The following is a 12,866-nucleotide window of genomic DNA, read 5'->3' as shown; positions in this document are numbered from 1 at the left end:
CAAATAAATTATGGAAAAAAAAAAAAAAAAAAAAACAGTACTGAAGTTACACGTCAGCTGTCAATTTAAAAAATTTTTTTAATAAATTAATTACAATAAAAAAAATGCTTCTAAAAATTTTATTAATTTTAAAAATTTTAATAACAAATCCATTTGTCATTAAAAAAAAAATGCTTCTAAAAATTTTTACTGGTAATTTTTATTAATTTTTACATGTGAAATTTTTTAATTAATTTTTTTTTTTTTATAATTGCATTATTATTGAATTTTAAAATAATTTTTAATGTCCGCCAACTTCATCAGTGTCGTAATTTTTATTATTTTTCACATGTGAAACTTTTTAATTAAATTTTTTTTATTATAATTTTATAAATAAAAAATTCTAAAAAAATTTCTAATATTTGTCATTTTCAGATGATATTAAAATTAACCGACGTTAAACAATTTTCGATTTTCTTAACTCTATGGCTAATTTTATTTTGTCATCATCTTCAGTGTCTTCAAAAAAAGTAAGAAAAAAAATTGACATCTAGAAATTAAAAAAAATTAAAAAAAAAAAGGACCAAATTTACAAACTTGTTCATTATTTAAATAATTTAAACACCAAAAATTGATGCCACAAATAAATTAAGCATATTACATGTATATATTATGATTCTTTTATGTTTTTCTTATTTTTGTGTAAACAAATAACTAAAATTTCTTTTTATTTTATTCAATTAATGTTGATAAGTTTAATAATAATTTAAAAATATAATAAAAATTAATGATGGCTAGTAATTCAAGAAGATTACTAGTTATTGCAATTAATTTATGTTTTTTTAAAGAATGTAATTGAAATCAATTTAAAAATAATGAAAAATGATTTTTTTTTTTTTTTTTTATAAATAACTATTAAAAATTTTTTTATAGACCAGCAAGCAGGATTTAATTTTACAAAATGTAAATTTTCACAATTTGGAGGTGATTATATTGGAACTATTGCGGTGACAAAAAGTGGGATACGTTGTCAAATGTGGACTGGAATAGAACAAATACATAAGGTATTTATTATATGTATATTTTTATTTATTTATTTATTTAAATGCTAAGACAATAATTATATAATTTAATTGCAATAAATAAATAAATAAATCAGTCTTTACTTTTATTTTAAGGTATAAATTTAAAAAAAATTTCACTGATGATTTTTAAATTATTCTAATAATGCTATAAAACTAAATAATTATTTTTATTTCAGGTTGATGAACGTATTAGAGATACTGACTTTCCAGACGGCAGTAAATCATTAGCAAAAAATTATTGTCGGAATCCTACTAATGATTCTCGAGGTCTGTGGTGTTACACCATAGAGAAAAGTGTAGAAATTGAAGAATGTGACATTCCTCTTTGTAACTATGGAGGTTTTTAAAATTTTTTATGAAATTCAATTCACTAAAAAATATAAATTAAATTAAATTAAATAAAAAAAAATTTATTTAAATTAAGATAAATTTCTTAGTTTAAGAATTTTTTTACTCAAACCAAAAAAAATTAATTTCTTCAAAATTATTTACTTGATTAAATTATACTTTAAAAATTAAAAATTAAAAATAATACTTAAAAAAAAATTTTTTTTTTTTTTTATATAGAAAATCGAGTTACAGGAACAGGCGTAGAGTACGGAGGAAAATTTAAGACTTCTTTATCTCAAAAAGAATGTAAATTTTGGAAGACAAGATATACGCTCGAAGGAGGAAATATAGCGACTCTAGTTTGTATAGAATTTAAATTTATTATTGAATTTAAATTTTATCAACTGATTATTATTTTTCTTTACTTTAGACAAAACGTTTTCCAAATGACAACTTTCCTGAACATTCTCGAGAAAGAGCCAAAAACTATTGCCGTAACCCTGATGGTGACAATGGTGGTCCTTGGTGTTACGTAGACGGTGTATATGAGAATATCGTGAACAAAGAATACTGCGATGTACCATTATCCGACGACAGGGATTGTTTAGTATACACAAGATCAATGGATTCATATTCTACAATTACCAAATTGGATTATTCGCTTCAGAATATTACAGTTTGGATTAAGTTATGGAATCCAACTTTTAATTATAGGGTAAAAAATTAAATTTATTAAATTAGTTAAAAAATTAATACAAGGCATAAAAAAATTTTTTGTACGCCCTTTTGGCATTTGGGTCACGATATTTATTCATGTTACTTATATAAATATTTTTTTTAGACAATGGCTACGTTGGTGTTAAGTCATATACCAGTTCCTGCTACTGGTAAAGTTATAGCAGATCTTTGGAAAGCTGGAGCTGAAATTGTCTTGTCTAATACCTTAACTGGTTTAATTTATCCGGGTTTGAATGTAATTTATTTAATATAATTAAATAAAATAATAATAATTATTATTATTATTATTATTTTTTTTTTTTTATTTTTATATTACAGTTTCATACAAATTTCAAACACACCCCTAATTTGATTACTGGAGAAAACTGGACAGCGATAACAATTTCATGGAGCCTTGGATACGTCACAATCAGCTTAGCTAATTCAACAGAAATTATATATGCAGGTGAATACGCAGTTAAAGATTCATTGTCTACATTATATCCAGATGGTTTTTTATTCTACGGATTTGCCGGTGATGGAATACTTTGGAGCACAGATTTATGCCAAGAAAGTAAAAAAAAAAAAAAATCAGAATGACCTTTGAACAAAATATCAAAGCTTTTGCATTAAATTTTCTAAACTTTTCTAATTTTTTCAGCATGTGAAATTCATACGACCTTTGGTTATAGATATTTAAGAATTTGGCCAATTCATTCTAGTTACAAAAGCTACAGTATAAATTTTTTTTTGCGCTCATCATTTGCAATATCAATCCAATTGTATCAAACCCCTGGATTGCAATTTCCTTATTTTGAGGTCGTCTAAGTATAAATAAAATTTTTGTAATTAATTTAGATAATTGTAATAACAGAATATTATTTTAATTGCAGATTAAAATGACTCAAAAGGGATTGATAACTGTAATTTATCAAGAAACAAGCGATTCACGAATATATGAGATAAAAAATGTGGAAAGTTCAGAAGTATTAGATTATTGGACTTGGGAAGAGTTTACTATCAGGTATAATTATAATTATAATATTGATGATTTTATTTAATATTGTAATAATGTAGATTGTTATTGGTTTTAGTATTTTTGGATCAGATTTGTACATATTGGTTCACAAATACTACGGTGGAGTTGAATTGTTGCACGCTAAAGATGATTTATTTGTAACAGTCCGATGGTTCAGTATCGGAAGTGAGAGAATTGCTCACTGGACTCTATACTGCACTCCTGAATCGAAAGATCTGTCGGAAGAAATATCACCGCCAAATTGTATCGCGAGTAAAGAGGAGAAGTATGAAGGATCGCAATGGTTTACTACAAACTATTTTCCATGTGCACTTTGGTCATCAGATATGGTTTGTAGGTCCAAGATTTTCCCAGAAAATATTAGTCTGATAAAAAATTTAATTTTCTAAAAAAAATTTTTCTTATGATTTTTTTTATACAGAAATAGATCTCATTAAAAATTTCTACGCCCTTCTGGCTTTAGATCACTAAATTTTAAAATTCCTAAAGCCAAAAAGGGCAAACATTTTTATAAATTCGCCCTTTTGGATTTTGAAATTTTTTTTTTTAATTTCTAAGCTTAAAATATGCTTGCAAAAATTTAATTTAATAAAAAAAACGTCTCTTATAATTTTTTTTTTATACGCCCAATATTTTCACGGTAATTTTTTAATCAAAATTTATCTAATAAATTATTAAAATTTTTTCTAATTATAAAAATTTTAATTTTAAAATTGCGGCTTTTTATTAGTCTTAAAAAAAAATTACAAGAGACATTTTTTTTTATAAAATTCAATTTTTAAAAACTTTTATTTAAATTTTTTATACGACCAATATTTCCTACGTAAAAAAAAAATTTAATATTAATTATTAATTGTTATTTAATTTTTTTTTTTTTTTTTCAAGGTTCCGAATGATCAAAAAAAGGATGATTTATTTCCCGACGGATCTGTATTTAACGCGACAAACAAATGTCGAAAAATAAATTTTGATGCAACAACTCCATACTGTTACGCTCTATGGGATTCTACAGCGACAACCGCATATAAAGCCGATTGCTTGATTCCAGCTTGTCGGTCAGCTTCATGCCGAGTCGTTGGAACCGCAAATGATTATATTGGAACACTATCTGAAACACAATCGGGTCGCCGCTGCGTGCTTTGGCTTGACCAACCTGAAAAAAAATCAGAAAAAAGTATTTTATTTAACTAGAGTCTTTAATTTTAACTTTAATTTTATTTTTAAATTATTTTGTTCTTACCGTGAATTCAGAGTATTTAAATGACACCCTTTATCCTGAACAAAGTGTGAAAGATGCCAGCAATTACTGTCGCAACCCTTCTCAGAGTGCTGCTGGTACTTGGTGTTATACTACAGATCCCCTGGTTTCTCGAGATTTGTGTAGAATTAAAGATTGTGATTTACCAGGTATTTATCTTTTTTTAAAAAATTATAGTTTTTTATTTTACTGATAAAATATTTGAATTTTTAATTAATTGCTAATTTTTTGCATAAATAAATAAAGTTAAATTTTAATTCTTAAAATTATAAAAAAAAAAATTCAGCAAAATTTATTGTAAAAAATTAAAATTAAAATTAATCATGAAGTTTTATAAAATTTTTTTAATCTAATAAATTTGAAGTAAATTTTGACTAAATTTGACTATTTCTTCTAGGAGAATATATTTTTTTAATCCAAGGAGACAACGTTGGTAGACGGATGTACATTTTACCAAAATATCGAGTCGAGGGTATAAAAATAAATGTCAAAATTTGGATACCCGATGATCCGGATTTCATTATAATAGTATTTGATGCAGATGATGGACTAAAGTCAAGTTACAAATTAATTATTGGTGCTGAAAATAATTCCAAGATTCTCCTGTATTATAAATCCGAAGAAAAAGGTTTTTTTTTTTTTATTATTATTATTAAAATATTATATAAAATATTCCAAATGAATTTTGCTTATCAATTTTATTTTTTATAGATTATGAATTGGTTAAGGAACAAATTGCGGTTCATATACTATTCATCGCACGATGGAGTGAATTTATAATAAAAATACCGCGGGGAAAAGTTCAAGTTTATCGAGACGCAACTAGCTTATTATTTGAGTGGGAGCATGAAGATCCATTAAAATCTTTTTTGCCAATTTATTATTATTTTTCAACAGAGAAAAATTTAATGGCAGTATCATATGATTGCGTATCGAGTATGTTAATTAAATATTTATACTCTTTTTTTTTTTTTTTTTTTTTTTTAGAAATATGCTAAGTCGACTTTGCAGATGATTAATTTTTTTAATTCTAATATTGTTTCAGCATGTCACGTTGAAATTACGACAACAGATAAAATCGAAAAATTTTTTCCGATTTTTAGTGAAGATAATTCTAATATGCAGCCTCAAAAACTTGAATTTATGATAAGATCTAATGGAGATGTTAAAATACCGCTGATTTTATTTCCTGAAGACTTTGAGTGTGTACCTTAAATTTTTTTTTTTTAATCTTATTTTATAGCGTTAAATTTTTATTATTCACACTGAAAAAAAAATTAATTTAAATCAAGAGAAAAATTCTTGATCCAAAAAAATAATTTTGAAAAGTTTCATTGTTTTGAATCAAGACAAAAAATTCTTGAATTATTTAATAAAATTTATTTAAACCAATAAAAATTTCTTAATTTAAGAATTTTTCTACTCAAATCAAAAAGATTAAATTCTTCAAAATTTTTTACTTGATTTAATTTAATTTTTTTTTTCTGTGCATAGATTTTATATTTTGAAGATCGGCCAATCGACGTCAACAATCACACTTCTCAACTCTTACATGACATTTTTATTCCCAATCGTTGAAAAAAAATCTTCTGTTGAGCAGTTGCTATCAGAAAAGGAATGGAGCAATATAACCATAACGTAAGTTCAATTTTTATCATTTTTTTTTTTCTGATATACACAGAGAAAAAATATTTAAAATAGAAAACTTGCGAATTTTCATCATGCAAATAGGAGATTAATTCTCTACCAAAACATCAAACCTGGACTCCTTATATATTGTCCAATTGTAACCATAGATGCATTGGTCATACTCAGGAGATTTAACCTTGCCAATTACATAATTGTCATCATACTTAGCACGACAAATTAGGTAAGGTGTTCCATCATCTGCATGACCTCCATAAACAGCCTTGGCGGGGTTGTACAATGAGGAGTCGGTCCATTCCACATTTGATCCGATCAGCAGCTTTGCGATAGAATTATTAAAAGTGTAATTAATTATGATAGGTCAGTAATTATTAGCGTAAAAATTTTTGCCGTAAGTTTAAAATAACTATTCAAAATAAATAATTCAAATTTTTGATATTGGTCCTAAAAAAAATTTTTTTAAACAAAGTTGTTCAAAATTAAATTTTCTAAAAAAAATTAGAAATTAAAAAAATCAAAAGAAACATTTTTTTTTTTATAAAATTGAATCATAAAAATCTTTTGTTTAAAAAATTTAACTAATATTAAAAATTTGAATAATTTTTTTTAAACTGAATCATAAAAAAATTTTGTTTAAAAAATTTAAATAATATTAAAAATTTAATTTAAATATATTAATAAAATAAATTTAAATAATATTAAAAATTTGAATAATTTTTTTTTAAATTGCGGCAAAAATTTTAATCCTAATAATTATAATCATTTACTTCATAGAAAGTTTCGTCAGTTTCTTGATCATTGACTTCAGCATGACAATCCTTAGAAAGACCATCCAGAAGTTTTCCTGGAGTTAAGGTATTAATTTTTGAAACCCGACAGACATATAATAACCAGATGTGGTCCCTTAAAGCGCCCACTCCTTTACTTGCTCTCTCTGCATTTTCATCTTGTATCCAGTAAGAAGAAACTGTTCGTAAATAATTAAAAAAGAATAAAAAAAGGCAAGCCGATAAATCAATAATTATTATCAGTTAAAGTACCTCCAGGTTTTGATGACGATACTCTATCACCCGAGGTACTGTCTACGTTTTGACAAGTCCCTGATTGGCACGAGTATGACGTGGACAGACAGTCTTCTGGAGATTGACATTCACCGCCCGGTAAACTGTAGCACTTGTCTCTGTGTTTAAAACACTGAAAATCAGGGTGTAATAAATTAATTTTTTTATACCCTTAATTTTTATCTTCAATCAATTTTTATATTTACCGAGCCTTTTTTAGGAGGAGGGCTTGCTTCCTGTAGAGAAACAAAAATTATTAGAAAAAAAAATTTATCAAAAGAATTTATTAATTTTTATTATTTCAAAAATTTACACCGCTAAGTAAATTGTTTATTTTTTTATTGAATAAAAATTTTCACTTGGAAATTTTTTAAATAAAAATTAATAAAATCTTTTTGGATTTCAGTCAAAATTTGAATTAAAAAAAAAATGTTTTTTTAAATTGAATTTTTTTTTTTAAATTAAAATCTCTTTTTAAATTCAAATTATTTAAAAAAAAAATTTTTTTTACAAATTTGATCTTTTTTTTTAATTTTGATTTAAAAAATTTTTTTTTTTATTGGATTTTATTTATTACTATACTTACCGTACTAGATTCTATTGACATGCTCCCATCATTATTTGAGATAGACATTCCCTGAAAAAAATTAAAAATAATCAGAAAATATCTATGGAAAAAATTTTTTTTCTAAATTTGATATTTTTCTAAAATTTTGATTTTTTTTTTTTCATTTGGATTTTATTTATTGCTATACTTACCAATCCAGAATCCATTGACGTGCTCCCCTCTGAATTTGTTGTAGACGTTCCTTCCTATAAAGAAATAACAATAATCAAAAAATGAAAATTGATGATCAGAAAAATTTTCAAATTTATATTATTGAAAGAATTCACTCCGCTGAATAAATTATTTATTTTTTTATTGAATAAAAATGAAAAAAAAATTTTTTTATTCTTTTAAAATTTATAAAATCCATATTCAGAAATTTTTTAAATAAAAAATTGAAAAATCATTTCAAATTCCAATTTAAAGAAATTTCAATTTTATTATTATAAAAAAAAGATGTTTTTTTTAATTGAATATTTTTCCAAAATTTTAATTTTTTTTATTTGAATTTTATTTATTGCTATATTTACCGAACCGGTATTCATTGACATGCTCCCACCATTTCTTATCATAGTCATTTTTCTCTGTACAGAAATAAAAATTTTTTTATTTATTTAATTTTTATGCCAAAGCATTAAGCCTAATAAAGTGTTAAATATTTAACACAAAAATTTTTAACGCAAAATTTTTTACTGTGTGGGTATTTTTATATTTTTCTCAATTGCAAAATAATATTAATTATTCAAGAATAATTTTTAATTTTCTAGATAATTAAAATTTCCAAGCTTACCGGACTTCCACTGCATATTTCGAAAACATCTCCAAAACAGAAAAGCAAAATCGTTAAAAAAATAAAATTCATTTTCGACATATACCTAAAAACTCAAAATTCTAAACTAAAGTAATGATCGTGCGCGTTTTATTTATATAGATCAGAACTTTAGTGATAAATTTAATTGTTTTGTATTTTTTTCAAGCTTACTAAGTTTCAATTTTTTTTTTGCTAAATTTTTCATACTTACTACAATTTTAACTCCATAAAAAATTATTTGATGTCTTCTTATAATTGTATAGTTGTAGTAATTAATTTTTTCCTCAATGATCCTCCGGATTTTTAATTACATAAATTTTTATCTAAAATATATGACAAATGACTAATGCAGCGCTTATTGATGCCACATTGAAAAAGCTAATAAAAATTTAATAACTTTTTGAGCATGCAAATGATTATTAAAATTATCTAAGACACTTTGACTCATCTAGCCGCACGAAAAGTGATTCGTAGCTTCTTTGTTGATAGGAAAATTATTAAAAAAATCGAGATAACAATCATCCTTGTAAGCCGTCTTCGAAAATATACTCGCTACTTTTCAACTCAAAAATCTATCAGCTATACAATAAATTAAAAAAATCTTTTGATGAATTTTTTAAGACTGAAACCAACGACCTCGATTTTTTTAGTCAGAATCTAAAAAAAAAAAAAAATTTTAAATTAATTAATGAAAAGTTTTTTTGACATACATTGAAAGATTAATTGAAATTAATTTTAAAAAATAGGCAATTTTGTAATTAAAAATTTATTTGATTAAATTTATGAACGATTTTATTTTTTAGCTGAAGAAATAAAAATTTTCTATTGAATAAAATATTTTTTTTTAGATAAAAAATAAAATTGTCTTTAATTTTAAATAAATTAATTTTTTACTACAAAATTTCTGATTTTTTTATTAATCAAAAACATTCTTAACAAAATATTAATTAATTTTTTTTACTTTTTTATAATTTTTTTTTTTGCCATAATTTATTAAAAATAATAAAAAAAAAACTGTGAAGTGACAGCTAAATTTAATGTAATTAAAAAATTGCACTTATTGTTTTTAAAATCGAATTTTTTTTTTTAATTTTTTCAATAAAAAAAATTATAAAAATTTTTAAATGTCAGCTAATTTTATTGTCATTAATATTTTGTGTATTTTAAAATAATTCTTACTTCCTTTATTACAGATGGGTCAACCGGACAATGCAAGTTTTTTGGAACACTGTTAAACTGCTTGATTACGAGCATACTCATCCATTTGTATTTTATTTCTTCTCAGTTACACTTAGAACTGGCTTCGCTAAGTGGACGGTAAATTGTTTACCTTCAGGTAAGTCAATAATAATGATTTTTTTTTTTTAATTCGTAACTTGGGTGTTTTAATTACATATTTTCATTACAAATTGTTATAATTATTCACAACATCTACTGCGTCAACAAAATGACAATATTTTATCGATCAGCTGATTAATAATTAAGGTTACTCATTTGAATTACGCGGTATAAATTATTCCTACCGCATGGTGGCGCTGTCAGTCACTAAAAAAACACCAATCAGACGTGATACTGAAGTTAGCTAACAACTGTCAATTTATTTTCTATTTTTAATAACAATTATTATAAAAAAAAATACTTAAAAAAATTTTCATTAATTATTATCTTCAATTTTCACATGTGTAATTTTTTTTTAATAATTTTATTGTTATAAAATAATAAAAAAAAACATTTCTAATGTTTGTCAATTTCAGTATCGTAAACAGATGACACATGACATCTCGCTCTATTTTTATGGTGTTTATTATTGTGTTGACATGAATTTATTACTCTAAAAATTAATCATTTGTTTATTTTAATTATCATGTCAGTGCATAATTTAAAAACCTAAAAACAGCTGATTGAATTTTATAATTTTTTATTATTAATAATAAAATTTTCAACTTGTTAAGTTTATTTTATATTTATTTATTTATTGGTTAGAAATTTATTGCAAAAAATTAATAAATTTACAAAAAGTTTCAAGTTATGGCACGCTCAGATAAAAAACACCGTAACAAATGCAACAAAGCAAAACTTATGAAAAAATTCGACGATTTTACAGGTTATATATATTTTTCTGGTTTTTAAATTTTATTAAAAAAATTATTAATTATTATGACATTAATTTAAAAAAAAAAAAATTTTTTTTTGCTAAAATTAATTTATTATTTTTAAATTAGAATTGTAATTTTTAAAATATTAATTAAAAAAATAATTGTTTAATTAATTTTATTTAATTAGAACTAAAAAAAATTTTTTAACCATTTTTTTTTTTAACTTTTGCAAGTTAGTTTTTAAAATCACGTGAAATTAAATTAAAATAAAAATCAAGTAATTTATTTTTAACGTAAGTAAATACAAACATAAAAAATAAATTAAAGTTCTGTAACTAATATCTATTTTTAAAACTTTTACTATTTATAAATAATTTTTAACTGTTAATTAAAAAGTATTTTTAATTCTAACAATAAATTTTTACAGTTACAGGTAAAACTAATGGAAGTGAATGCGTTAATCCTTCAGGGATTGTTGATAAATTAGATAAAACTCATATTAGTAATTCATCAACTTCAGAATCAGGTAAAGTATTTTAAATATAAAATTTTAGTGCCAAAATTTCTCTCAAAAATAAATAATATACTCACATTTTTTTTTTTTTTAATATTTTTAGGCATAGACTACCCTCTAGATCTTTGGTACCTCATATCAGAGCACATAAAACCAGAAGACGTAGGTAAATTTTCAGTCATTTGCAAAAGCTCGTATTATGTAACAAGAACTGGTAAATTTTGGTTTCACCTTTATAAAAGGTACATAAATTTTTTCATCCAATTTTGATAAAATAATTCTTTAAATAAAAATATCTTTTTTTCATTTTTAGGTATTATAAACCTCTACCATATTTACCAGAAAGACTAAGGCCTGAGTGTATGGTACTACTGCATGGCATTCGAGCATGTGTAATCAGAACGTTACATTTCACTTATTTTTCTTCTCTAGAAAAAGTTAATAAAAATCCATATTTAGAACAGGAGGAACCACATTCTTTAGTTAAGAGAAGATGTTGTCTTATGTGGCACAAGGTTTTTTTTTTTTTAATTAATACTTTTATTCAATTAAATTAATTAAATTTTGTACATATATTTTAATATTGATTTTTTTTTTTTTATTTTATTTAGAAAGGAGAAAATCATTGGTTTTATTATTTCAAACTAAAGGACATTTCAAACAATGTTAATACTACAAAAAACAATTGTATTAGTAACATAATCAACGAAGAATTCCATGAGAATAATATGCTTGAAGAAGTTGCAATAAATCCGGAAAATAATTGTCGCATACTCAGAGTGACCTGTTTAAATTATGGAATGATTCCGTTGGTAAACAGTCTGATTCTTCAATCTGTTAAAATGGACCTGTCACCAGGTTTCAAACATCATCGACTTCATTTAAATTTTTCAAGCAATTACAGCTCTAAAGTACCTACTCACGTGGTTATACTGAGCGGCGTTGTTGACTGCAAAGTCATAGATTGGTGGCATCCATGTTATCCTCATCATGATAGAGTGATTGATATTCCGCTGCCAGCGGTTGAATCTTGGGACTCTTGAAAAAGTTTATTTTTACAAATTTTTTTTATTACATAATTTACTGGTTATTCATCAGTAACACGTGAACTCTGTACATTATTTTAATTATCACGTGCTGCTGTTGAAGAAATCAATTCAGTTACTGTAATAAAATTAATAAATTTTAATAATTATCTAGAGTTATTTACATCAAAATAATTATTATTAAAATATTAATTATGATAAGAATTTTTAATTCTATTAACAGTCATACATAAATTTTTTTATGATTTTATAATAATAAAATTGTAAAAAAATTTAATACAAAAATTATTCAAAAATTAATTTAGAAGATATTTATTAAATTTTAAGAATTTTTTATGTCAAAAAAAAAAAATTGACACTTAAAAATTTTTTAAAATTAAAAATTCAATTTTTTAAAAATTATGAAATTTTTTCTTTTATTTTTTTTTTTTTAAATAATTTTTACATCAAAATTAGCAGTCACTAAAGAATTTTAAAATATTATTTAACAAAAAAATTATTTTTAAAAAATTGGAATTTAATTTTTTTTAATTTCTGTCAATTTTTTTTGCGATAATTTATTTGTTAAAAAAAATTCTAAAAATTATTAAATATCTGCTAAATTTATTTTAATTAATTTTTCAATAAAATAAATTATTAAAATTTTTAAATATATTTATTTTATGTGTCTATCGCA

At 23.3% G+C, this 12,866-nt stretch overlaps 2 protein-coding genes across 3 annotated transcripts; one reads left to right on the top strand and one right to left on the bottom strand.

The window, feature by feature from the left end:
• The first annotated feature begins 133 nt into the window (after window positions 1-133).
• LOC141538248 (uncharacterized) lies at window positions 134-12,345 on the top strand. The gene is made up of 23 exons (XM_074259627.1): window positions 134-192; window positions 415-509; window positions 913-1,043; window positions 1,241-1,403; window positions 1,632-1,753; window positions 1,825-2,109; window positions 2,236-2,367; window positions 2,451-2,685; window positions 2,773-2,930; window positions 3,005-3,135; window positions 3,206-3,479; window positions 4,036-4,324; window positions 4,402-4,557; window positions 4,806-5,036; window positions 5,120-5,344; window positions 5,454-5,614; window positions 5,895-6,047; window positions 6,830-6,837; window positions 9,728-9,870; window positions 11,058-11,156; window positions 11,248-11,386; window positions 11,458-11,659; window positions 11,756-12,345. The coding sequence occupies exons 3-23, from the start codon at window positions 1,014-1,016 to the stop codon at window positions 12,185-12,187; spliced, it is 3,768 nt and encodes a 1,255-aa protein (XP_074115728.1). The 5' UTR covers window positions 134-192; window positions 415-509; window positions 913-1,013; the 3' UTR covers window positions 12,188-12,345.
• On the bottom strand, window positions 6,048-8,615 carry LOC141538042 (uncharacterized). Of its 2 annotated transcripts, XM_074259305.1 has the most exons (8): window positions 8,514-8,614; window positions 8,254-8,307; window positions 7,876-7,929; window positions 7,703-7,753; window positions 7,323-7,352; window positions 7,096-7,249; window positions 6,823-7,022; window positions 6,048-6,374 (listed from the first exon to the last, which is right to left on the bottom strand). In XM_074259305.1, the coding sequence occupies exons 1-8, from the start codon at window positions 8,592-8,594 to the stop codon at window positions 6,144-6,146; spliced, it is 855 nt and encodes a 284-aa protein (XP_074115406.1). In that variant the 5' UTR covers window positions 8,595-8,614; the 3' UTR covers window positions 6,048-6,143. The 2 variants fall into 2 exon arrangements, with proteins under 2 accessions (XP_074115406.1, XP_074115407.1); XM_074259306.1 differs by lacking the exon at window positions 8,254-8,307 and having other exon boundaries at window positions 8,514-8,615.
• Window positions 12,346-12,866: the final 521 nt, after the last annotated feature.

This window comes from Cotesia typhae, unplaced genomic scaffold (genome assembly GCF_013202065.1).
Source record: "Cotesia typhae breed Kobodo isofemale line unplaced genomic scaffold, CoteBio_Ctyphae contig_20, whole genome shotgun sequence".
In the NCBI taxonomy this organism is placed as follows: Eukaryota; Metazoa; Arthropoda; class Insecta; order Hymenoptera; family Braconidae; genus Cotesia; species Cotesia typhae.
Note: the sequence above shows the minus strand (reverse complement) of the source record. Positions and strands in the feature narration are given on the sequence as shown.